Genomic DNA, 26,687 nt, shown 5'->3' with positions numbered 1-26,687 from the left:
ACTCTTTCAAAAAATTCAATCTTCCTAGATTTGTCCTAAAACTTGACTTTGAAAAAGCCTTTGACCATGTAAATTGGAAATTAATTGATTACCTTTTTGACAAAATGGGATTTTGGGACTCGGTGGAAATTTTGGATGAGAAGCTGCATATCTACTATTTCACACTATGTGCTTGTTAACGGAAAACCGTGTGGTTTTTTCAATGCCACAAGAGGAATACGGCAAGGGGACCCTCTTTCTCCGTTTCTCTTTAATCTCATTGCTGAACACCTAGCTTCGATGGTCCGTTTTGCTAAAAGTTCGGGTTAGCTAAGCCCTATCTCAGATGATACCAACCAAGATATTGCACTTCTTCAGCATGTTGACGACACCATACTCTTTGGCGAAGGTACAATGAACCAAATCTCTCATATGAAAGCTCTGCTCAACTTATTTGAACTCACTTCTGGGCACAAGGTAAGTTGGACAAAATCATCCATAACTGGGTTCAATATTGACCCATTTGTTCTGAATTCTATGGCTAGTTATCTGAGATGTAAAATTGCATCTCCTCCTGGTACATATCTAGGACTTCCTTTGTCATCAACACTACCTTCCAAAAGTGTTTGGCACCCTGTCATTGAAAGTTTGGAAGGCCGTCTGGCTTCCAGGAGTGGAAGGTTCTTGTCCAAGGCAGGTAAGTTTGTCCTCATCAAATCTTGCTTTCAAGTTATTCCTTCTTATTTCCTTTCTCTATACCATTGCCCTATTTCTGTACAAAAAAGAATTGATTTCCTAAAAAGAAGGTTTCAATGGGGTGGGACTAACTGTGAAAGGAAGTACAGCCTTGTGAAATGGGCTGAGGTATGTAAACCCATAGCCATGGGAGGCCTTGGGATCCATGATACAGCAACAACTAACTCTGGCTTGTTACTAAAATGGATCTGGAAATTTAACATGCAACCTGATCTGATCTGGCGAACTATTGTTGCTACTAAAGCAAACAAAATAACTAGATGGTGGACCAAAGGTAGGAGATATAACAAGCTAACCCCGGTATGGAAAAAATTGTAAAAATGCTTCCAGAATTCAAAAAAGTAGTCAAGTGCTTTGTCAAATCAGGATGTCTAACAAAATTTTGGTCAGACAGGTGGGTGGGAACGAGTTGCATCAATATCAACCACAGTCAAGTCATCTCCTTGACAAGAAATAAGGATATGACCGTATCTGAACTTTGGACAAACTCTAGAGAATGGAATTTAAATATTCAGATAGCGTTGTCAAATATTGAAGCACTTGAGGCTTCCAATCTCATCACCAGTCTATCCTCGACACGGCTCAGAAATGGACCCGATTCCCTCATCTGGACTCTATGCAAACAAGGTATATTTTTTATTGCCCCCAGCCTACAATTTCTTACTCTCTCCCAACCCCCCTCAAGCTTGTCAACCCGCAGCCATTGCGTGTCCTTACTTGCGCCACCCCGAGCGAAGTTCTTTATTTGGAACACTTGCCAAAACAAAATCCTCACATCCGATTCCTTAATTCATCGAGGAACTCCTGTTCAAGACTCCATGTGCCCCTTCTGCCAAACCTCCCCCGAAATTGCCTCCCACATCTTGCTACACTGCAACTACGCCCACACTATCAAGACCGGCCTACTCAACAAAATTAGTCAACAATATTGCCCTTCTCAGAATCTCTCATCCACAATCCTCACTGTCACTAGTGCTCATCTGCCTAAGCTCAGAAAATTGTTTTTCTCTTGCTGTGTTGGTCATATCATTTGGACCTTATGGAAGGAAAGAAATAACCGCAAATTCAGTCTAAAATCTCTTCCTTGCAATGTTCTTATTGAAAAAATTGTGGGCCAAGTTTCCAATTGGATACTCATGCATAAAGAATTTCGAAATTTAAAAGGCTCCAACTTACGAAGAAATTGGCAGTTGATAGCTGATATGTCATACCCACTCCGCCCTCCATCTATGAAAACTTGGGGCCCTCCTATGATGGGACATTTCAAATTAAATTTTGACAGAAACGCTTATGGGTGCCCAGGCCCCGTCAGGTATGGGGGAGTTATCCATGACGAAAATGGAAATCTTCTTCTCCTATGTTGGGCCAATTGGATTGTCTGACTCTACGACAAGTGAACTTTCTGGATTGTTTAATGGGCTAAAAAATTTCGAGCAACATTTGATGGGCCAATGGCGCCAAGGGGGGAAGTTGTCTTTGGAACACCACTGTCTTCAAGTCGCCTTCAATGATTAACTTGCCATGGAGACAATCCCTGAAAATTTGGAGGCCGAACAACAGAGCACTAACTTCAGTAGCCCCAATGTAGATTTTTGTTACCCTTATTCACAGTAAGTAGTTGTTGTCTCCATCTAGTTTCACAGTAGTAATTTCTCCATTGTGTTCATCCTTTTCATATGGCTTTTCCCCGAGAGCAACGGGGTTAATCATATCCCCCTGATCTGCCACCACCTCTACTTCTCACTAGTTGTAGGAGCAATAGGTAATCTAACTGAAATACCATTTCACAGCCCTAGTAGCTTGAGACACTTGCCTCTTGTATGTCCTCCACACCAAGCAACCTTCCCACACATAGGTATAAAGCAACCAAGTACAAAATCCACACAAGCTATCAAATACAAGACATACATGCGGCAAAGATGAATTCAGCACTCATTATCTGATCTCAGCACTTCATGGGAGGTAGCAGCAGGACTTCAAACTCAATAGGAGAGTTAAACCATCAACCCAAGCCGCATTGAGTCACTATACGGTGAGAAAAAAACCAGCACTCACAGTCAGGGAGAATGAAACTCAGCCCAACGGCAGGACATAGAACAAGAAGTCTTCAACGAGAGAGATTTCGACTCCTCAATTTAAGAAAACAGTAACTAAGGTGTTGTCTCTTGGTAGACCCCTCTCTAATGTTTCAGAAGTTCTCCATCAATGCAGATCACAACTATGCAGCGCACATCCATGAGCGGCAGCAGCAACAAAGAGCAGACTCCTCCTACAGCAGCAGCAAAGAAGTTCTCTTGCACAACAGAACTTTTGCGAGTAGCAGCAGCAGGACGAAAGATTGGATCTGTCACTTCTCCGATATCATGAACGAGTAGCTTAGTGGATTAAGAAGAGAGAAGAAGAATTAATGTTTGGTGTAGAGTCGGAGAAGAAAAGGAGAACAGGAGAGACAAGATCCAAATTAGGATCCCATAAGGAGAGACAACGTGCTCCTCTTTCTATTTATATAAGATGAGATCCAAAAAGGCATAAACACCCTTAGGCTTACATAATTGAGACAAACTAACGTGCAAACTCAAGAAAAAGTTCAAGGAAAATAGTTTTCACACCCTGCTTTCTTACAGTCCTAAATTAAATAAATAAAGGCTAACCACCCTATTGCAAGTGCACCCTGTAGCAGCACCCATCTTACAACTAATAAGTAGAGATAGCCAATATATAGCAAGAGAAGAGATCCTCACAGTGTTATCCTTGCTTCCAGTCACTACAAGTGTCCTCCCCGAAGTAGAAACACATGTGTCAAGGCACAATACAGTATCTGCATGACCAGCAAGTACATACATGCATGACATAGAAGCAAGATCATACACTCGAACCTGCACAAAACCCAATGCGATTGCATTACATGATCAGGATTAAGTTTTGTAGTGTATAAGAAGCCAAAAAGATTATATCATCAGGTAAATTGACACGGAAAAAAATACCACTTTTAACCACACACCTGTTCTAGGTTTGTAGCTAAAGCAAGAAACTGTTCATCCTCACCCAAAAACTTCATGTCGACTATCTCTTCATTATAACCCACAAGCCGTTTGCTAAGGCTTAAACAAAATTCCCCACCATCACATTGAGTAGGCAAATAATAAAGGAACTGTTGATCAGCAGTAACACATAGCAGCCCTTGATTGAAAGGTAACATAACAGCTGATGTGAAACCTCGTCTCTCATCATCCTTATCAGAGCTAACGGATGCATCAGAATATTTTTGCTCGTATATGCAGCTCGCGCTGTTGAAAAAATTAAAATGTCTCCATCAAACAAAACATTATCATGTAATTACAATAGGTTTATAATAAAACAAGAAATAAGAACAACATAAAAACACAGTGGTTGCATGATGAAGTTTTTGACTTGTGTATGGGTCTTTAATTACAGTGATTGCATAATGTGAAAAGTGCAAATAGCGTCCCATATGAACTTGCCTGGAGGGGTGTTTCTCTTTATGAGCTTGTGCAGAGCTCTACTTAATCCATTTGATACTGGTCGATTTGTTGATTTTCTGTTGTTTCATGCTTTGGGCTCTTTTTTCAGTTTTTCTTGTTTTTTTTTGGCAGTTTTGTTGGTGGACATTTTGTTAGTGATTTCTTCTCTCTTGTAATCTCTTTCTTTCTCCTTTAATGCAACTCTCATAAATCTCAAAAAAAAAAAAGGAAAAGAACCCCATAAAAATAAAACCAATGTTGAAGGGATATGAAAAGAAAATGAGCAGAACATGATGGTAAATATAACTTCAGAAGTTTCTCTCAAACAATGAACTCCTATAGTAAAGCATAAGGATTTTAGATTTTCACCCATCAGAACTCCAAGCTCGTACAATTCCACGTTCACCAACAGTCAGAAAGTAAATTGGAGATGACCCATCACTCTTTTTCTTTCCTTTACCGAATAAATATGAGCCTATATAAGAAGCGAAACTGGTTCCAGTTTGAATAACACAAACAGCTTCGAGCACCTCATATGTTGGCACAGTCATCTTGAAGCTATAGTTACGCAGGTCCCACAGATTTACAACCTGAGAGCAAGTCAACAATCAATTTACATATGTCAGAGTTTCCTGTGTACAAAAATCATTGTTAGAGTAAGCAGACAATGAAAGAGTACTTGCTAAAGAATAAGTCCTAGTCATTGTGTAATTCAATCTATCTAGTTGAATACTACTCAAACTAGAAGAACAGAATATTTTGATGTAAAACAGACAATACATAAGTGACAGAAAGTCAAGAAGGAGAGCCTCGTCCACTCTTCTCTTCTCTTTTTTCTCTCTTACTTCTTTTTCGATAAAAAGCTAAAATAGTACAGAGTGGGTGTTTTGAGAGAGAAAGAGAGAGAGAGAAAAGGAAAAAATCGTGAGACTTCAAACTTGAATATCTCAGAAGATGTGAGATCACCTGTTTCCCTTAAAGGGGTTGTCATAAAACTGGAAAACAAATCCTTTTCTCTGGTCAGCATATGATACTCCAGCACTTGCTGATCCTATTAGATTCACCTTTTGAGAACCCTTTTTTTATATTTCCAGGATTGATTCCACTATGAAGATGTTGAAATTGCCTTACCTTACTTTAGATGCAATTGTTTTTCCCCAGTTAAAAATTCTGAGCTGGTCTTAGAAATCCGTCCAGCAACAGGATTTTTTTTCCAATTTATGCATCAAACAGGATTGGTTCAAATTTATTATAAAATAGGAATTTTTAGAGGTAAGACTTTTCTCTAATTAAACCAATTAGTGCAAATTTGAGTTTTTTACCCAGTGTTGAGGTTTATTTACTGTTCTACACCAGTACAGATTTGGAAATGAATTAAGTCCCAGAAATTCTTTTCCCCGAATTTGTTTACAAGTAATTGATTTCAGAGACATCATTTGCCATAAATTTTATTTTGAGAAATTGTTTTCAGCAAATCAATTTTCCAAGCAGTTTCCAACTCTCCGGAAAATTGATTTCTACATCATGTTACCAGAAAATGTTTTCAGAAACTGTTTTCCAATTTTCCTCCACTCTCCCCCAGCCCAGCCCAGCCTCCCCCCTTTAAAAAAAGAAAAAAACACCTATTTGTGGCGCTGATTTGGGTGGAGCAATTGCCCCCCAACCATTAAGAGGGAGGGTGGGAGTCCTCCCCTATCATTGCCAAAATAGAGGAGAGGGAGCTGAAATTATGTTGAATTTAGGACCCCATGATTAGCACCCTCGAGCCAAGTGAGAGAGGGAGAGGAGAAGAAAAGAAGGGAAGAAGAGAGAGGAGAGAGAGAGAGAACTCGGGTAGAGAAGAGAGAAAGGAAGAGAGAGCCTTTAGGCTAAGGGAGAAACTTTGCCCAAATTTAGAAAAGGGGAGAGTTTGATTGTCTACTCCAAGCCAAGGGCCTTTATTTATAGTTTCAAAGAGGATGTTACAATGTCTATAATACCCATAGGGCTACAAGTTTTACATAAGAAAGACATAAGTAGACATGTTCCTCCTCGAGTAATTACACCTTGTGCCATCTTTATGATAAGTATTATTATTTACCATGATGTCACCTCTCTTGGATGTGTGGGTCTTCTCCTTGGATATGTGGGTCTTCTCCTTAGATGTGTGGGCCTTCCTTGGTTGCCTGGGCTTGAACCCAGCTTCCGACACTCCCCCTCAAGCTAGGGGTGAGAAAACATCATAAATGCCCAACTTGCTACAAATGGTGGATAGGATTTTCCCGTATAAAATGGCTGTCCACCTCAATCATATCTTCCAACATTCCTCCTCAAACCGGTGGTCTATTTTTTTTTTTTCAAGAGACCCAGTTGGCATAATATAAGAGAGAATAAAATCACTCATAGCCGTAAGACAAAGCTTCATACTCCAGTCAAAAATATTTTATGCTCAATTTCATAGGCGGAAAAATAGCCCTATTGTGGGGCACAGAATCTACCCACTTTCTCAGGGTAGCTCAAAAAAACCCCTCTTGGGTGAATAATAGATATGACTCACACTAGATATGGAGCACACTCCTATCCTCTGTAAGCATTGCTCAAAAGTGTAGTAATAAGCTCCTCCGTCAAGGTGTCTCAACATAGGGCACCAACTATCAAATGGTAGGAGAAAAAATGTCAAATAAGGGGGTAAAGGGTAATCACCGAAAGATAATACTTTGGGGCCACCATGTATTTTCTTCTTCATCAGAATAACCAATGATGACAACAGTCAACAACTGAGAAGTCCTTCAATAATAATGTCTCACTCAGAGAGACAATAGCAGCAACTGAAATGGGACTGGGCCCAACTAACACATACCAAATAAGCAGGTATATAGCAGCGGATAACCGGTAAATAGTGAAAGTCCTTCATAGCAATAAGGACACATGAGATTATATGCAGCAAATCCATCCTTGAGTAAGGAAGTTGTGCACCAAGTAATAAGTTGAGGATAACCCAAGGTAATAATCCACTGTAATAATCAAGCCGAAGTCAAGCTAGTAACAAATAATAGCTTTGATAGTGAGTAAGTGAGTCGAGCTAAGTTAATTACTAAATGATCCAAAGTAATAGATTGTCAATAATAAGTTGAACCAAGTGTTGTTTGATAAAATCATCAATGTGCCCATCCTTCATACTTCTCCTTCTATGCTCCCACTCAAGCTGAGAGGTAATGGCAATGATCCCAGCTTGAAACAACTAAAGGGAGGAAGAACCAAACAAAATTTATCTTGGCAAATAAAATCAACTTGGGTAAGAAGAAGAACCCACCCGAGTTTGATTTTTTCCTTTGGTCAATTAATCTCCATTAAACAATGAAGTTCTTGGCTGGCCAAAAATCATATCTTTCTTAATCAAAAAAATGGTAATCAATTAAATTATCCACCAAATCATGATCTTTAGAAGATATTTCATAAAATCAGCCACTCCCAAATATAAATAAGAAAACTTTCCTAATATTATGGCACCATTTACCAAAAAATACAGATTTCCTTGCTTTAAAAGGATATCAAATTAGATTCTTGTAATCTTTCCAAATCACCAAAAAAATTTCACAAAATCCGTAGCTGGCCAAAAAGGTTCTAAAAAAGGAAGTTTCCTTCCTTCAATGATGCCACTTCACCAAAAATATTTCAATCTTTTCATGCCTTATTTTGTTTAGGAAAGATATCAACTCAAATTCTTTGCAATATTTCAAAATACGAAAGATCTCATGAAGCTAAAATAGAAAATTCGTGGCTGGAAAAATCTTCTAAGTAAGGTAGTTTTATCCTTCAATTAGTGCCAACTTAGCAATCAAAGAAGACACCTCTCCTTGCCTTTTTTTTCTTGAAATCTTTAGGCAAGGCAATCTTCCACTAATCTCAACGTGGAAAGGAGGAAGATGGTCATGTTCATGCAACAAAAAATCACCAAATGTGTACCTTAAGCTCGGCAAACCAAAAAAAATCCGCCTTGAACTTGTTTTGAGAAGAACAATGAGAGTAGATCAAGGAATGAAGAAGTAACACAATGACCCACAAAATTAACTTCTCAAACTCCAACAGATCTTAGATCATAATAGGCTAGAGAGGATAGCTCTTCAATAGGAAAAGATTTCAAGCACAAATAGTAACCTTTTTCATGCAAAAGATTCAACATAAACCAATTTTCAGCCAAAACTTGCAAGCTAACTGAAAAATCCAGCATTTGACAAGCTTCTTCCAATCCAAGAGATATAAATCTCAATAATTTTATAGGATAGAATCATCTCTAAACCATCTTCCAAAGATAAAAAAAACAAAAAGATCATGAAGCCATAGATAGGTAATAATAACAAGAACAAAAAACTCATCTCAACAAGCTACAACCTTACTTCACAAAGAGACTTTCATGTGTAGCTTTGATCATAAAAACATTAGAATACCTTCTTGACGTGGGAGTCCTAAATCCAATGCTCTAGTACCATGTTGAATTTAGAACCCCATTATTAGCACCCTCGAGCCAAGTCATAGAAGGAGAGGAAAAGAAAAGAAGGGAAGAAGAGAGAGAACTTGGGTAGAGAAGAGAGAAAGGAAGAGAAAGCCTTTAGACTAAGGGAGAAAGCTTGAACGAATTTAGAGAAGGGGAGAGAGATTGATTGCTCTACTCCAAGCCAAGGGCCTTTATTTATATTTTTAAAGAGGATGTTACAATGTCCATTATGCCCTTAGGGTACAAGCTTTACATAAGAAAAGACATAAGCAGACATATTCCTCTTAAACTAATTACACCCTTGTGCCATCTTTATGATAAGTCTTCTTCTTTACCATGATATCACCTCTCTTGGATGTGTGGCCATTTTCCTTGGATTTGTAGGCCTTCCTTGATCGTGTGGGCTTGAGCCCATCTTCCAACACTTGGTGATGCAAAAAAAATTCTCTTGCTTGAGGGCTAACCGTCTGACCAAGTTGAGTCAGCCAATTAAACTAACAAATCTGGCTAGGTTAACGAGGTTTAGCCCTCCCTTAATTTTTACAAATATTCAACCCAGACAAGGGAACACATCCAATTGAACCCAGTTCAAGCAGCTGGCCTGATCAGGTCCGGGTTCTATAACACAATGAAAATTTTCAGAATTTTTCTTGAAACACCAGGAAAATTCCTGAAGTTTCCTAAAATAGAAAGAATGTTTGGAACGTTCCAAAAATTTGTATACAGAAAGTTGAGTTCTCCGCATCTATTCCTTCATCAGTCCATTTCCTTGTTTCACAATAGTTGACTATTCAGTCCTTGCCTAGCATCGAATTTGGAAGTCCCATGTATGACTAGCATCCTCCAATACCATCTCAATAAAGAGTATGTTTGAAAGCAGGCCTTTTTAATTAATGAGATCGAAGAAATTGCATGTTTCTAGAATTTTGTCATTGTTGGTTCTGAATGAACATTTTGTTACTTTTACTGGTCTAGAATCTATTTTGGAGGAAAAAATCCCTTATGCTTTGGGATTACATTAAATCACATATTTTCAATTCCCTGGGTTGGTCTCTTTGCAGGGTTAATGAGGTGATTCTTTTCATTATTGACAAACTACAAATGGTATATAGTTGTTCTCATACTTTTTACTTTTTTTGAAAAGGAGTTGATTTTATTGCAAACAAGAGAAAATTACATCAAGGATGACCTCCCCATACAACAAGAGATTGCGGGGAGGCACCCAATTTTCCACAAGAATCAGCAACAGAATTTGTTGATCTAAGAACATGAGACCAAGTACAAAAATAGTAGATACAAGATCCAAAATGTCCAAAAATATATGTCAGTGGCGACAAGGGGAGAATGAAGAAGATAGGCACCAACCAATAACCACAGATGGGGGGGCTGAAGGAGTGAGCTCGAGAGACCCAGAGTAGGAGATAAGGGAGGAGCCCTTTAAGTCACAGAACACACCTCTGAAACCCGCAGCTCTAGGGTTGCTAATGGTGCAAGCATCAAAATTGAGCTTGAGGTAACCAAGCGAAGGAGGCACCAACAAGCACCCAGGGGATGAAGCAGGAGCGGACATTTGAGCGATCGCATGCCAGTTGGTGTGAAAGGGGACATTCTAAGCAATCAAATTCCTTTCTGGTGTGCATCCAAGTAGATATGAGGTCGGTGGCGTAGACAAGTTTAACTACTTTTGATTTTTATCACTATTCTCATACCAAAATCATTTGTTATGTTTATTTTGATTTTGAATCATTTGTTATGTTTATTTTGATTTTGAATCATTTGTTATGTTTATGCTTCACCCCCTTTTTTCTTTACCCATCTTTGTTTGATACTTTGTCATACCCTCTAATTAGGGTTCTGAGAGTGCCTCTCGTCACTTTCCCTTTCAATCTACCATAGTCTCTATCTAATTGGGCTTCTTGAAATGGTAACGCTATTCAGGGAGAGGAGAGACTTTAAATCCTGAGAGCAAGCTTCATATAATGGTTCATTCACAACTATGAGAGCACCTCTCTTCATTTTTATCATTCATTCCCTTTCAATCTACCATAAGTCTCTATCTAATTGGGCTTCTTCAAATGGTAACGCTATTCAGGGAGAGGAGAAACTTTAAATCTTGAGATCAAGCTTCATATAATGGTTCATTCACATTCTATGATCCAAGCAAGGAATCCATTTTATGTACTTCCCATTTGATGTATTTCCTAATCTCACAAAGGAGGGAGACAATTGCCACCTAAAAGCCAAACATACCGCACACCATGGCTCAACTCACTTTAAGTCATGCCAAGAAATCCTCCCTCCCAATTCATATGGTGCCCCAACCTCCATTAAAATAATCACCTAATCCCATAATGACTTTCCCAGAAAATTACACCAGACCCTAAACCTATTCTAGAAACAACCTCCTCCACCTCTATCATTCTCAAGGTCAACAACAAAATAACCTCTTGGCTTTTGTACTTTGCCTATAATGAATGAAATTTCACCATTAAAAAAAATAAAAGCAGAACTGCAGTATAAGAAAAAATCAAAGATAGATGAAGCATACAACATAGATAGAAAAGGAAATAATCACATTTCCTAATAGTGAGGTCTTCAAGGTTGTGCCTTTCTTAGCAAGATCATTTACAGTTGACAGATCGAGGAATTAGAGACCAGGTAACATTAATGCCAGCAATAAAATCACAAACCTTCACCATTTGGGGTAATAGCCTCTGGCGTAGTACAAGTCTCCTTCCACAACAATAGGCTTTCTAAGACTTCCTTGGCAATTCAAATACCTTAGAGAAGGCCATGAATCTCTGCCGATAGACAAATTGACCAGTGGACTAGTATATGAGATGAGCTTTCTCACACGAAAAATTATCCCCCATACCCAGATGGACCAGGCAGCCATGAGAACCTCCATCAAAATTGAATTTGATGGAACCAAAAGGGGAGGGGTCCTAGGGGTGATGTGACTTGGTTTTCTAGTCTGTAATAAGTAGTCAAGTCTCCCATATGCATGAGAGCTGCAGAGTTCAGTAAATTCTTTCTTTGTGCTCATCAGACTCCTACTTACATGGTATTTTTCAACTAAGCTGACTCGCCTTATGTTTTTATTTTTTTTTAAATAGTGCCGAGTTATACTAACAAACTCAAAAGAGCAAAATTACAAGGAGGGGGAACCGTCCCAAACAATGAGAGATTGTTGGATATTCCAAATTTAGCTAACCTATCCACCAAGGAATTGGTTGATCTAGGAATGTCATTCCATGTACAAGAAATTGAGGTTACAACGTCTACAATAGAGGAAATAATTGGCCAATGGCGCCAAAGGGGGGAGGCCAAGCTGGAGCACCAACTAATGACAACTTTGGAATCCCTTTCAAACAGCAACTCCCGTGAAGACGTTACTTGAAAATTTTCAATCCATGATGAGGGCAGTCACTTCAGCAGTGTTGGAGTCAGTAATACCCACCGGCCCCGCATAGAAAAGAACAATATCTCCGCTGTGATTTCTAAACACACCATCCGCACCCGCCGGCCCAGGGCAACCCAAAGCACTCCTGTCGAAGTTTTAACTTAATGCAATCGCTAGGGGGAGGCTTCCACACTACCATAGACGGAATCTTTTAAGGACCCACCATATGGGCTAGAAGACTCCAATCCCAACGAAGGAAAATACCAGCCTAGGGGGCAAATTCCTTCCTGGTGTGAAGCCAAGTAGAGATCATACCTACAACGCAAGAGACAGTACTTTTCAGGTTGCTGAATTTAGAGTTATCTCCAGTTATTATGCTCAAGCCAAAGACCCCACATGATGTGAGTAAGGCATGCAAAGAGAAGAAGTTTGCCAATTCTAGGCAAACGAGTCCCCAACACCATCTGGAAAGTGCCAAATAGGTTCTGATGGAGGCCCACTTGAATACCAATTTTCTGGAAGATCACCATCCAAACTCGCCAAGAGAAGCTGCAGTGCAGGAGAAAATGCTGAACGGACTCCTCACAAACGCCACAGAGAGGGCAGGTACTATCAGGGGCGGTAAGCCCCACTTGTCGAGGTTGTCTGCAGTGAGGATTTGTTCTCTAATGGTTGTCCATATAAAGAATTTTAACTTGCTAGGCGCAAATAGCCTCCATGCGAGATTCGCCTTGTGCTCAGGCAAGCCGGGGTCATCCTCCCTAATGTAGAATAGGTTGAGGCCACTGAGAAGATTCCATTGATGCTAGGCTTCCAGATCAACTTATCTTGCACCCAATCCCGAATGGTGGTACTACTAAGACTGGATAGAAGCGAATAGAAGGTTATAGCTTCATCGTCATTCAAACCCCATCGGAAGAGATGACTCCAAGACTGATTGCTCCATGATTTCACCACTGAGTACAATAAGTCCATAGCAATTCAGGAAAGCCCGGGTACTCCTCAGAAAGGGATTGAGAAACGCACCACTCATCGGTCCACAGGAGAAGAGTCCTCTCATTCCCAAGATAGAAGGAGGTTGCAGATTTGAAGGTTGGAAGCAGCTTGTAGACGAATTTCCAAATCGGGGATAAGCGGCAGGGAGCACGGCCCTCTCTCCTCCAGTGCCCTGGGATCTAAAGATAATATCTCACCATATTCCTCCACAAACTGTTGTGCTTGGAGTTGAGATTCCAAATCCACTTAAGAAGGAGGGCATTATTCATGTCCTTCATAGGTCGGATACCCATACCACCCCTAATCCGAGGCAGACAAATCTCCTTCCAAAACCAAGTGATATCTGAAGGTGTCTTCGGAATCTCTCCAGAGAAAATGCCCGTGGATAGCATCAATCTTTGAGCACACTTAAGGTCGGACACTGAATAAAGAATAGGAGGTAATTGGGCACCCTTGCCAAACATGACTTTTTTAGGATAAGTCGACTCACTATGGATAGTAGCTTGCCCCACCAAGAGGCAAGTCTCTTCTTAAACTTCTCAATAAGGTGAGACCAAAGTGCAGTTGTGGGTCGAGAGTCCAAAAGAGGAAGACCCAAGTATGTACCCGGCGTCCTCTCCAGTGTGCACCCCAAGAAATCAGTCATATCTCTAAGCACTGCACCATCAATGAAGTATCCAAGAAAAGTGGTTTTCTTCCAGTTTATATTTTGACCTGAAGCCAATTCAAATAGGCCAAGAACAGCCCTCAGTTTCTTGATCTGATCCATGGTGCCCACACCAAAGCAAATGGGGTCAAACTCACCTTATGTTGAAATGGGATGTTCCTTCAACTTTCAGGGGGACTTAAACATCACTTGTTTCTACCAAGAAAGTCTAGCCTCACCTGTCCACCCCTTCCACAGATATGAGAGAACTTGGGGACTTCATTGATTCCATGGAGCTGATTGATATTCATTTATCTAGGGACAAATACACCAGAACAAATGATTAGTGCTCTTCCATGATGTCTAAGTTAGACCAATTCCAGTTTCCCAATCTTGGTTGGACACTTTCGGTAAATCCTATGTTGAGCCTTCTCAAGACCCAATTCTGACCATTGTCCTATTTTTGTTGATTGTGACTGCAGGAATTGGGTTCCCACCCCTTTCTACTTCGAACAAAAGTATTGCCAATCTGTCTAAAGTTTTGTTGGACTGACTTCAAGGTTCAACATCCAGCTTGCTACCATTTCAAGGCAAAGTTGAAGCTTTTAAAATCACAGAACAAGGTTTGGATGAAGACGCATATCAATACGGTGTGAGAGGAAAGATGATCTATTGAAGAAAATTCAAGAGCAGAACAGCATTGAGGATCACCTCAAGGAGCATGAGGATGTTACAAACAAGCAGAGGACATATTGGAAGCAACACGTGAGAATCCATCGGCTCAATGAGGGAAATGCAAACACGAAATTTTTACATGTTATCACATTGGCCCACTAGAGGACAAATTATATCTCATCTTTGATAATTGATTGCACTCTCTTCTCCAATTTGAGTTGTATCGCAAAATCCTTTGTAGAATACTTTGCAGAACTCTACACGGATAATCCTCCATAGAAGCCTATGACATACAATAGAGCACTCCACTCTCTTTCCTCCTCAGAGGTTTGCTCCCTTAAGCTAACATTTAGGCCCCATGAAATTGAGACTGCCCTTACAGCCTTGCCTTGCAATAAAGCACCATGCCTGTGTGGGTTAGTTCCAAATTCTACAAAAACAATTCGAGCATCCTCAAGAATGACATTCAGGCCCTCTTCCAAGAGTTTTTTAACATCACAAGTAAAGCCACGGGGCAACCCTTACCCCAAAGTAGATAAAGTGGTTTGCCACTAAACTAAAGGCCAGCTGTCTCTCGCAAGTTCCTACCAGCTAATTGCAAAAGTCCTTGAAACCTGCCTCAAAACCATCCACCTTCTGACATCTCCCCAACACAATCAGGGGAGGCAAATTTATTATTCAGGCCTCACTGCTCATGAAGTCATTCACACACTCAACCAATGGGTTGTACTAGTGTCATAAACTGATAAGGAGAAAGCTTTTGATCAAGTGAGTTGATCATTCCTAGACCATATATGACCCTTGTGGGCTTTGGTATAAGGTGGCAGAAATAGATGCAGGGTTGCCACACTTTACCTACTTTTTAATTCCTATTAATAGCGCCACCACGGTTACTTCAAAAGTTCCAAGGGTCTCCGTCTAGATGATCTGCTATCCCTCTTCAACCTTATTGGTGAAGCCCACTTGTCCATTGTTGTTAAGGCCCACAACAGGGATAGTACTTGTCTCACAGCCTTCAAATTCAATCCCCCATCTTCCAATAGCTGATGACAGCATTTGTTTCTATGAGAGCCATGACAACCAAATGGTTAACATGCAAGTCCTCTTTGCTATCAGGCCAACTTGTCAATTAGTTAAAAGCCACCATTTGTGGAATTTATGTTCCTTCTAGATGAGCCATATTTCATCACCTTTGCTTCCACCTATCTTAGGCTTCCTCTTTTCCCAATCAATCACATGCTGCTCTTTGGAGCCCTATCTTTAAACATATTAAGCAATGTCTCTTCTTGGAACAAAAAATTTTAGCCTTGCAGCTTGTACCACTTTGCTAAAATCTACTTATACACAGCTAAAGAACTACTACGCCTCTCTCTTCCCTTGCCCCACATCGATTATATCTAAAATCAAGCTCCTTAGCATAGATTTCTTTGGACAGAAGTGTTACAAGGTGGGACCAAACCCACCATGACCACATGAGCTGGCATGATGAGTGACCACATGAGGTGGTATGATGAGTCATCACACAAACTGGAATCCACATCACATGAGTAGGAAAATTTGGCAATCTTCCTTGATTAATGTAATTGATTTATCTTCCCTTGATTGATGTAATTAGGGATATTAGGGATCCTAATTGATTGAGGAATTTCCCTAAATATGTAATAAAAATAGTTTAAATAGGGATCTTGGTTGAAGGATTCAATCAAGCTCTCCTCTTCTCAACTCGTGGAAGAATCTCTCTAGCCTAAAATCTCTTTTCTTTTTTTTCTCTTCTCTCCTCTCTACCGAGCTTTCTCTCTCTTTGCTCTTTTTCTCTTCTCTCTCCCTTCTTTTCTCCCTCTCTCATCTTGCTCTAGGTTAAACATGGGGTCCTAAATTCAACATGGTATCAGAGCATCAAATTTAGGATCCCCACGTCGAAAGAATGCTCTAAGAAGTTATGATCAAAGTTACTCATAGAAGGCTATTTGTAAGCAAGATTGAAGCTTGTGAGATAAGTTTTTCATTCTTGTTATTATGACTTCACACACTTGGTTTTCTAACCTTTAGAAGATTGTTCAGAAATGATTTTAATGTTGTCTTCATCTTATGAAATTATTGAGATTTATGCATCTCGGATTAGAAGAAGTTTACCAAGGCAGTTCTCCATTAACCGAGTTATTTGAAGAACTCTACTCAGTTTTGTATTTTTTGGAGAACTTTTTGAGAGCCATAAGTTGGTTGATTGTTCTTGAAAAATCAAGAATAGAATATTGTGTTTTACATAAAAGGAAGCACGCACAAAATAAGTAAAGAAGTGGTCCTTTGAAAAGTCTAGTTGGCGCCAATCTATTTGAAGAAAAATTGTTGTTTTTTGAGATCTCACATTCAATCAATATCTTCCTAATTAAGCCTGAGTTGTTTGATTTTTAATCAATCATATCTTGCCTAATTCATGAGGAACTGAATCTAAACTGGTTTATTCCAAGCTGCAGTCAAATATATTTTTGGAATGATCTTTGGAAAGATCTAATTCGGAATTGCCACCTCACCTTACTTAATCTCATGCTTATTGAAAGATTTTTGCTATTCTCTACAACGAAGACTAGAGAATTGATTATAGAAATTTTTGGCTAGCAAGTTTACTGGCCTAAGATGGTTCTCTCTTTGCCTAAAGGCTTGATAAGCTCAGGTTCTCCTCCCATCTACCCGAGCTAGTCTTGGTTGCACTTGAATCTCCAAGCCGCTTACTTAGGCTACTTCAAATTTGAGTACATTATTACTCTTGAATTGCCTCCGATGGCTAAAGAATACATGGGAAGCAAGAATGATATTCTCAAGATTACTACTACACCCTTGCGAGGGATATCAAATTTCTTGAGTTGGTCCACTTTTGTTCGGCGATTCCTTATAACAAGGGACTTACTTGGTCACCTCACCAAACTTTGGCCACCCATTGATGAAGAAGATGTTGCTTATGCTAAGTGGTTAAAAAATGATATTTTGGTAATTAGTTGGCTCATCAACAGCATGGAATAACCTGCCTCCCACAATGTTGTTCATCTCGACACCGCCAAGCAAATTTGGGAGACATGTGCTAAGTTGTACTCTAGCTCTGACAACTTACACAAGCTATATGATATTCTCCAAATAATGTTAAACACTAAAAAGGAGAAAATATCCATGAATATTTGGCTCATTTTAGAGGTTTTCTTCAAGAATGGAAACTAGCTCAGCCTACCTCCACCGATGTCTCTGTCCAAGACAAGCAGAAGGAAGCCTTAGCCACTGCCATTTGCCTAGCAAATATTAAGCCATATCTTGAGGTTGCTAAAAGTCAACTCCTTAGCTCCTCTGGTATTCCCACCTTTGACGATGTATGTGCCACATTACTCCACATTCCAGACTCTTCTTCCCCTTCTCCTTCTAAAGTGTCATCCACTATGTACTTCAGGCATAGGGGAACATCAACCGATCGCAGCTGAGGCCATGGAAGAAAGTATAGATGAAGACGAGGAAGAGGTGGAAGGAATGGTTTTTTAATAACAAAAGGCAGGGACTACACCCATTGTGAGAAATATGGTCACACTATAGATCAATGTTGGAAAATCCATGGCATGCCGAAATGGGTTAAGGCTAATCAAACCTCAATAAGTAGTACAACGGAGGACCAGTCTACCCCACCAACAGAAAAGAAAACCCTTACCGATGATGAGTATGACTTATTCCAGAAAATGAAAACTCTAATGGTCTCTCCTCCAAGTTCCTCCTCAGCTGCTACTGCCACCACCACTTCAGATATGCTCTCTGCCACATCCTCCTCTTCATACGAGATAATTAACTCAGGGGCCTCCGAGCATCTCACAGGTAACAAAAAACTACTCCACTTAGTTTCTCCTTGTCTCTTGAATAAATTTGTTACCATAGCTAACGGCTCCCAAACTAGAGTTATTGGGAATTGTTACACCATCACTTCCACTCACAGATATTCTTTTTGCTCCTACCTTTCCCTTGAATTTTTTATTTGTTAATCAGCTAACACAACATTTCAATTGCTCAATTACCTTCTCACCCACTTCCTGTGTGTTTCAGGATCTCATAACGAAGCAGGTGATTGGTGGAGACCATGAATAAGGGGGGACTCTACTACCTGGACGTGCCTCAAATAAATGCCGTCTCAACTAAGGACACTGAGACAAGTCTATGGCACAATCGGTTGGGACATCCATCTGCACAGTCTCTTCATCTTTTTTTTCCGACCTTTAAGGATACGTTAAGTTTAAATTATGAAGTGTGTCAACTGAGCAAACACTAGAGGACCACATGTTCACCTCATCCAGAACTTAAAAGTGTTGCTCATTTTAAGTTGATTCACACAAATGTACAGGGACCCTTGAGCGTCTCAAACATTTCCCAAGTCAAGTACTTTATTACCTTTATTGATGATTTTACTCGTACCACATGGTTATTTATCTTTAAAGAGCGATCTGAAATACTATCCATTTTTAAATCCATTCATGTTATCGTTGTCACTCTATTTGGTCAGAAAATCAAAGTACTTAGGTCTGATAATACTAAAGAATATACTTCCAGAGATCTTGACTATTTTTGTCAAGAGAATGGCATTATCCATCTAACTTCTTGTGTCGGTCTGATAATACTAAAGAATATACTTCCAGAGATCTTGACTATTTTTGTCAAGAGAATGGCATTATCCATCTAACTTCTTGTGTCTACCCCCCCCCCCCCCCCCCCCCCCCCAACATAATGGTGTAGCAAAACATAAGAACCGTCACCTTCTTGAGGTAGCTTGCAGCTTATTATATACCATGAAAGTACCATACTTGTATTGGCAGCATGCCATCCTTACTGCATGATTTCTTATAAATAGGCTACCTTCTTCCGTTCTCGGTCATAAATCCCCATATTCCTTATTGTTTCCACATGGTGATCCTTTTTCGCTTCCCTTGAAAATCTTCAGTTGTACATGCTTTGTTACCTCCCCACAATATAGTAAACTTGATTCAAAATCTATTAAGTCTATCTTTTTAGGATAGTCTCGCACGCAGAAGGGTTATATTTGCTACAATCCCACTCTCCAAAGGTTACTTGTGTCTAGGGATGTAACTTTTTTTAAGACTCTTCATACTACTCTGACAATGCCCCTCTAGGTCTCTCTTCTGTACTAGCCTCTCCTCGACCGGTTGTGCCCCATGCTACGGATAATGTTCAACCCCCTGAAGCACTAGATGACACCACACCTGCAGAGTTTGCGGATCCCATTGAGGCAAGTCCATCTTCTCATGTTCCTTAAGAAAAGAACTTAGAACTTGCACTAAGCCCTCAACTTCTCACCTCATATCTAATTTTGTGTCTCACCATCGTTTATCCTCTTCATGTTGTCAATTTCTTGCGTCTAACTCCTCCATCACTATCCCACAGTCCTATCAAGAGGCTCTGAAACATCCAAGGTGGAAGTGGCAATAGACGAAGAAATGCAGGTACTGTATGAGAATTAGACATGAGCTCTAGTTCCTCTTCCATCAGGAAAAAAACTTGTCGACTGTAAGTGGGTTTATACAGTTAAACACAATTCGGATGGGTCAGTTACTCGCCTTTAAGCTTGTCTTGTTGCCAAAGGCTATACGGAGTTATGGGATCGATTATGAGGAAACATTCTCTCCGGTGGCCAAAAAGAACTTGGTACGTATTTTATTTGTGAAATTGGGTCCAAGGTCCATCCCAAAATGATTAGCCTCTTAGGAAACCTCTTTTGCCAACTAACAAACTTAAGATCTTTGATCTCACTAATCCATGTGGGATTATTCCTTAACACTCCCCCTCACGTGTAGGCACGTGGATAATTTGGGTAGAGGCCCACATACGAGTACTTGCTCCGATACCATGTTAAATTGGGTCCAAGGCCTATCCCAAAATAACTAGCCACTTTTAGAAATTTGTTTTTCAACTAATAAACTCAAGATCTTTGATCTCACTAATCCATGTGGGACTATTCCTTAACATTATTATCTCTTGTTGCTAATTCTTCCTTGCTGGTCTATTAGCTTGATGTGAAAAATGTTTTCCTCAATGGGGATATAAAGGAAGAAATTATATGCAACTACCACCTGGATTTGTGGTTGAGGGGGAATCGGTATATCGATTGAAGAAATCTCTTTTATGGTCTGAAACAGTCTCCTCGTGCATGGTTTGATAAATTTAACCAAGTACTAGTACGGGCCAGATTTCACAAATGTTTCGTAGATCACTTCGTGCTTCTTAAAGACACACCTAAAGGGAAAGTGATTTTGGCCGTATATGTTGATGATATTGTCTAAACCGACAGTGATCTCTAGGGCATTCACGAAACCAAGGAAAAGATATGTCAAGAACGCAAGACAAAAGATCTTGCACTACTTAAATACTTTCTGGTTATTGAAGTACTACAGTCCAAACATGGGATTATACTATCTCAAAGAAAGTATGTCCTTGATCCTGGAGGAGACAAGAATGATGGGGTATAGACCAGCAAAAACCCCTTATGGATTCAAATACAAAATTATTTGCAGACACTGGAGAAGATGTGGATAACGAAAAATATCACAGACTTGTGGGAAAACTCATTTATCTCTGTGTAACAAGGCCGGATATATCATACACAGTTAGTGTGGTGAGTCAATACATGCACAACCACAACTTACTCACTGGCAAGCACTAGAAAGAATATTGCGATATTTGAAAGAAGCTCCAAGAAGAGGGCTTCTCTATAAAAACCATGGCGACTTCAACATAGAAGGGTTCTCAAATGCAGACTAGGTCGGATGCCCGAGTGACAGAAAATCTACTTTGCTACAATATTTGGAGGGAACTTGGTAACATGGAGAAGCAAGAAGCATAATGTGCTTGCAAGGTCCACTGCAAAAGCAAAATACAGGACCATGGCACATACAGTTAGTGAGCTTCTATGGATCAGATCCCTTCTCACTGAACTGGGATTCTATAAAGAAGCTCCTATGGATTTACATTGCGATAATCAGCCGCCAATATATATCACCTCAAATCCGGTCTTCCATGAGAGAACAAAGCACATTGAGGTAGACTATCATTTTAAACGAGAGAAATTCCAAGCCGGCATATTATTTCTCAAACATATCTCCTCACAAGGTCAAGTTGCAGACATTCTCACCAAACCAATCACTCATAAGATCTTGTCCATCATCTACAGCAAGTTGGATATTTAAGATGTTTTTTAACCCACAACTTGCGGGGGAATGTTACAAGGTGGGACCAAACCCACCATGACCACACGAGCTGACATGATGAGTCACCACATGAGGTGGTATTATGAGTCATCACACGAGCTAGAATCTTCATCACATGAGTTGGAAGATTTGGCAATCTTCCTTGATTAATGTAATTGATTTATCCTCCCTTGATTGATGTAATTTAGTTAATCATGATTGATGTAATTAGGGTAATCATGATTGATGTAATTTAGTTCAAATTGATTGAGGAGTTTCCCCAAATATGTAATGGAAATAGTACAGATTTCAGCAATCCCAAATATCACTCATTTTATTTGGTATGCTATCAACTGAAGAATGTTGACCCATGACAATCTCTATCATCGAGGCCATTCTCGAGAAAACCAACATTGTAACTTTTGTGCATCAACTTTTGAAATTATGGATCACCTCTTCTTCCAATGTACTTTCAACTTCACAATATGGGCAGCTTTTCTGAACATATTAGGTGTCTATCATGACATTGGCCCAGGTAACTTTTTAGTTAGACTGAGACTCGAATAAGCAATGATTCTCTAACATATTTCCTTTGCGACAATATGTTGGCAATTTGGAAGGTTCACACCCTTGATTTAAATTGAGAACCATTGTAGGATGATTGACAGAACCATCCACTACACTCTCCTTGGCCAACTCTCTGAGCAACCATCTCACCAGCTCAATCATTCAAAATAACCAAAAGCTTATAGCACCTACACTCCCTAACAAATTGTTGAGCCCATTACATGGTCTCCCCCTTGTTTGAGCAACCCCAAGCGCAATATTGATCGGAATATCTCAGTGGGTAACTCTTTCGGTGGTGGGAATTGAAATTTGAATTTCCGTAGGGAATTTATAGACCATGATTTTTTTCTTTGAAAAGAAAAAGACCAAGAAATGTAACCTCTATCTTGGATCAGCATTACTTGTCACATTTTTGTTATGACAAGTTGGTGGACATTTAACCCTTTGGCTTCTTATTTGATTTCTTTTGCTTGTTAGCATTTTTGAAAAATAGTACACCCTATCTTTGTCCCCTTGCCTACTCCATCCTTGCAGCATCTAAAACAAAGCATTTCCTGTGGTATGTGTCCAAATGCAAATTCTTACCAGTGCCAGCTTGTTCATAAAGGTCAAGTCTGCGAAAATGCAATTCTGAATTTTGTAATGTTTCTTGTTAGTTTTTTTAATAATGGTGCATATATTGAAAACAAAGAAGGAAGATTACAAACCTAATGTCGGGGGCCTGACTCCACAACAAAGTGTTGGAGAGATGCCCGCCTTGGCTTGGGAATCTGCCAAGTGATTAGCAGATCGTAGAATGTGATTCCACTTACTAATGTTTCTTGTTAGTTGGAGGACTATTTTTTTGCATTGCCCTTTTCTCTTTGCTGATTGGTTGGTGAACAGTGCAAGTTAGGCATTTTTTTTGCTCCCTCACATCTTTCCCAAAGTTATTGTTCATTTTTTCAAAAGATCTTCATCAAATCCAAGGAAAGTTTTGTGGAGGATTGTCGGAGTTGCAACTATTTGGGTTGTGAGGAAAGAACGAAAGACTAAAACTTTTGACCACAAATCCAGGTCCATTGGTGGGGGTTACAGACAATTAAGTTATTACAAGCAGTTTTGGGTCTGGAAGTTCCCTTTTTTCAGTTTATTGATGGTCCGATTGTGCAAGGGCACTGGATTAACATGGCTACATCTTCATCTTATAGATATCTATTTGGCACTCAGTGGGCTCTACCCCAAGAATAGTCACCAAAATTGAATTTGATGATAGCTCTAGAGGAAACTCAGGCCCCCTAGGAGGAGTGGTCATAAGAGACCACTCAGGCTAAGTCAAGCATATTCCATTCCTCTTTGGCTTACAAGTTGTATAGAAGAGGAGTTCTATGCTCACCCTTGTAAACTGAGAGTTGCCGCCCTATTTTACTCCTATCCTCTATTACATTTCTTTCTAAGTTGAGAAGAGAGAAAGAGAATTTGAGCAAGGTAGGAAAGAGTTATCGCTCAAAGAGAAAAGAAAAAAGAGGTAGAGAAAGATGTAAGCCTTGGATATATTAGAAGAAGCAACAAACAAAAAACAAAGAGAATTTTGGGCTACAATCTCCCCAGCTAGTCCACTTCAAGCCTTTAAATAGATCTCATACGTAAAGATTTTAAGTTAGCTAGGAAACTATTATTCTAAACAACCTAAAGCAACTACCAAACAATTACTATGAGCAACCTAAGGACTTGAAAAGAATTACTCTAGACAAACTATGCAACTAGAGGACAATTATTTGAAGCAACCTAAGCAAATGGGAAGCCTCAGGCAACTAAAAGGGGACACCAGTCATGCTTCATTCTTGGTAACATTTTATCTCCCCTTTTTATGACTAATTTACACCTTAATATCCAATAATCCAGGACACCCAATTTACTGACTCCCCCTGCCCCTTACATTAAGTTACCAAACTGCCCTTACAATTGGTTATTATCATCCTCTTGATCGTGGAGAGTGTGTCAATGGCAATCACAAGCTGGTTTCTTTCAGGGAAGCCTCTGCCTTGGCATTCCCATCAGTTTACAATGACATACAAGATATTTCTAGATGTCTCCACATTTCATGAAATGCACTCCTTGAAGTGCAAATTCAATAGTAGATCAGTTAGCTCATCTTGGTGTTCCTTTGCAGGATCTGGTTGTGAATGATTGTTACCCTTTTGATGTATTTAAAATTTTTAAAATTATTCTTGTTATTTTCTTGCTTGTTTCCTGGCCATTGTTTGTATGCTCTTACTGCGATTCTCATCACTTAAAAAAATCACATTTAAGCAGTACAATTGACTTAAAAGAAGTTCAATTGTTTAGATATTTTAAAGTCTTTTAACACTTTTGTTATTACCAAGAAAGACCTTCCGCTTTCACCAAACAGAAATTCATTTAAGAAATAGGCGAAAAATAGCAAGGTTGACTATACCTTATCTCTTCCAGCACTGAGCAATGTCCATCCATTTTCGGATACCGCCAAAGATGTTACAGTTGAGAAATGCTTATCAAGTACTGCAACACATTTTTTAGATACAAGGTCCCACACCCGGACAGTTGCATCATCACTCCCAGAAAACAGCTAGAACACAAATTGCCAATTAGCAACAATATACATGCATCAAGCAAAGTTAAGGTTCAAAATGTAAAAGTCATAGTAACCAGAAGGGAAAAAGAAAACACAAATGAGAAACATAATGGAAAAAATTGAAAAAGTAAAATATAAAAAAGAATGGAAAATTTTACAAACTTCTTTGAGACAATAAGGAAATGAAAAAGTAACCATTTAAAAATTAGAAGGAAGATAATTGAAGAAGAAACGCTGTCATTAGATTTATGAACTCATGGATAATAATTATCAAATAAAACTATGATAATTAGTTGTATATGGTAAATAGTACAACAACTTATTTGAACCAAGCTTCAAAGCATAGAATTTTTTATGATTTTCAAATAAACTTTCAGTGATTTTTAGACAAGCTATCAAATAATTTGGAATTGCTTATGAAAATTTCTCTTAAAGTTTTCAAAACCTATGTTGATTTCAGTTTCTAAGATGACTTTCTGAGGAAACAAGTTTCCTAAGAGTTTCGGGTTACAAAAGTTCTGCTCTGTCCAAGAGCATATGACAGCACGAGATTTAAGAAACACAGATGTCTGTGAGGCCCAACCTGGGGATGGGCGCCAAGTAGGGCAAGCCAAGAATGAGAAACTTTTAAGGGCATAGCTTGTATTCCATTAACTCTGAGGTGTAAGCGGTACCTACCAAACAAAATGCCGCAAGACTTGCACCAACATGAGACCAAGGTCTAACCTCAGTTTTGAACTAAACATAAGTCACTGCTGTCATTTATAGTAAAACACATTCTACAACATCATGGACCTTTCTAGCTTCGTAGCTCTTGAAACCATTCTTCTTTCCAACATAAAAAAAAAAAAAAAAAAAAAAAAAAAAAAGACAACCAAAAACCATTAAACAGGCAAATACAACACAAGAATAGGTCGAAAATAAACCAACAACTTACAAGTAGGTTGTTTGGATTTGGATGGAACTTGATGCTTGTTACAACTCCCTTGTGACCCTTAAAAAAATGTGTACAGTAGCCGCCCTCGACATCCCAAACGAAAACTTTCTTATCTGCTCCCGCAGTGGCCAGCAATGCTCCAGAAGAGTCACAAGCCATGGCCATTACAGGACCGTCATGTGCCTACTCAAAATATCGCCATCTTCATTAAAAATTTAAACCGCGTAATAATTTTGTACAGAAAAAAAAAGCATACCTTCCAGGAGCGGAGGCATCTAAAAGAGGAGAGGTCCCAAATCCTAATTTGTCTGCTTTGACTGACAGAGAAAAGGAGCTTATCGTCAGGAGTTAAGGCAAGAGCTGTGACAGCCTCTTCATCTCCTTCAATACTATATCTTATGGAGGCGTTGGAGGATTCGACGATCTTGATTTTATCATCGCATGCACAGACGAGAAATGAACCGTCCGACGATACAACAAAAGGGCCCCCAGTGTAAAACTGCTGCAAAGAAGGAAAACAACGATAGCTCCTTTTCAAGTTCACAGAAGACATTCTCGTGGCGTCTGAAGAAGGAAGAAAAGAAGAAAAGTTATGCTTCTCCTCGTCTTCCTTTAGTCGAGAAAGGAAGCCCCTGTAACGCTGAATTCGAAGCGATAACAGAGCAACGTTTGAAAGGAAAGTGGGAAGCTTGTCTTGGGTTCAAGGGTTTTAGGTTGGGGAAGTGGGAAAGTTGTCTTGGGTTCGAGGGTTTTAGGTTGGGAAAGTGGGAAATTTGTCTTGGGTTCGAGGGTTTTAGGTTGGCCGCCTGTACGCAGTCCGCGGCCCACGGCCAAATATCCGTTAACTATTTTAGAAAAATATCCATAAAATACTTTCATAAAAATTATAAAATGTATAATTGAATAAAATTTTAAGAATTTATAATTTATTAAATATAAAAATATTTCATGAATTTGCT

The 26,687-nt window shown here is 39.4% G+C and overlaps 1 protein-coding gene across 1 annotated transcript in view; it reads right to left on the bottom strand.

Annotated features, from left to right (window-relative positions):
• LOC137941491 (protein TORMOZ EMBRYO DEFECTIVE) overlaps positions 1-26,435 on the bottom strand; it is a 63,484-nt gene extending 37,049 nt beyond the window's left edge. Inside the window, exons 1-6 of the mRNA XM_068786935.1 lie at positions 25,985-26,435; positions 25,729-25,911; positions 24,636-24,785; positions 4,587-4,807; positions 3,737-4,022; positions 3,477-3,611 (exon numbers count right to left, since the gene is read on the bottom strand). Coding sequence (XP_068643036.1) covers positions 3,477-3,611; positions 3,737-4,022; positions 4,587-4,807; positions 24,636-24,785; positions 25,729-25,911; positions 25,985-26,281 — 1,272 coding nt within the window. The 5' untranslated portion in view covers positions 26,282-26,435. The remainder of the gene's footprint in view (positions 1-3,476; positions 3,612-3,736; positions 4,023-4,586; positions 4,808-24,635; positions 24,786-25,728; positions 25,912-25,984) is intronic.
• Between the last annotated feature and the right edge of the window lie 252 nt (positions 26,436-26,687).

Source organism: Aristolochia californica, unplaced genomic scaffold (genome assembly GCF_029961685.1).
Source record: "Aristolochia californica isolate CCGP_79_NKW_82.1479 unplaced genomic scaffold, dmAriCali1.0.hap1 SCAF_10, whole genome shotgun sequence".
NCBI classification, from domain to species: domain Eukaryota; kingdom Viridiplantae; phylum Streptophyta; class Magnoliopsida; order Piperales; family Aristolochiaceae; genus Aristolochia; species Aristolochia californica.
Note: the sequence above shows the minus strand (reverse complement) of the source record. Positions and strands in the feature narration are given on the sequence as shown.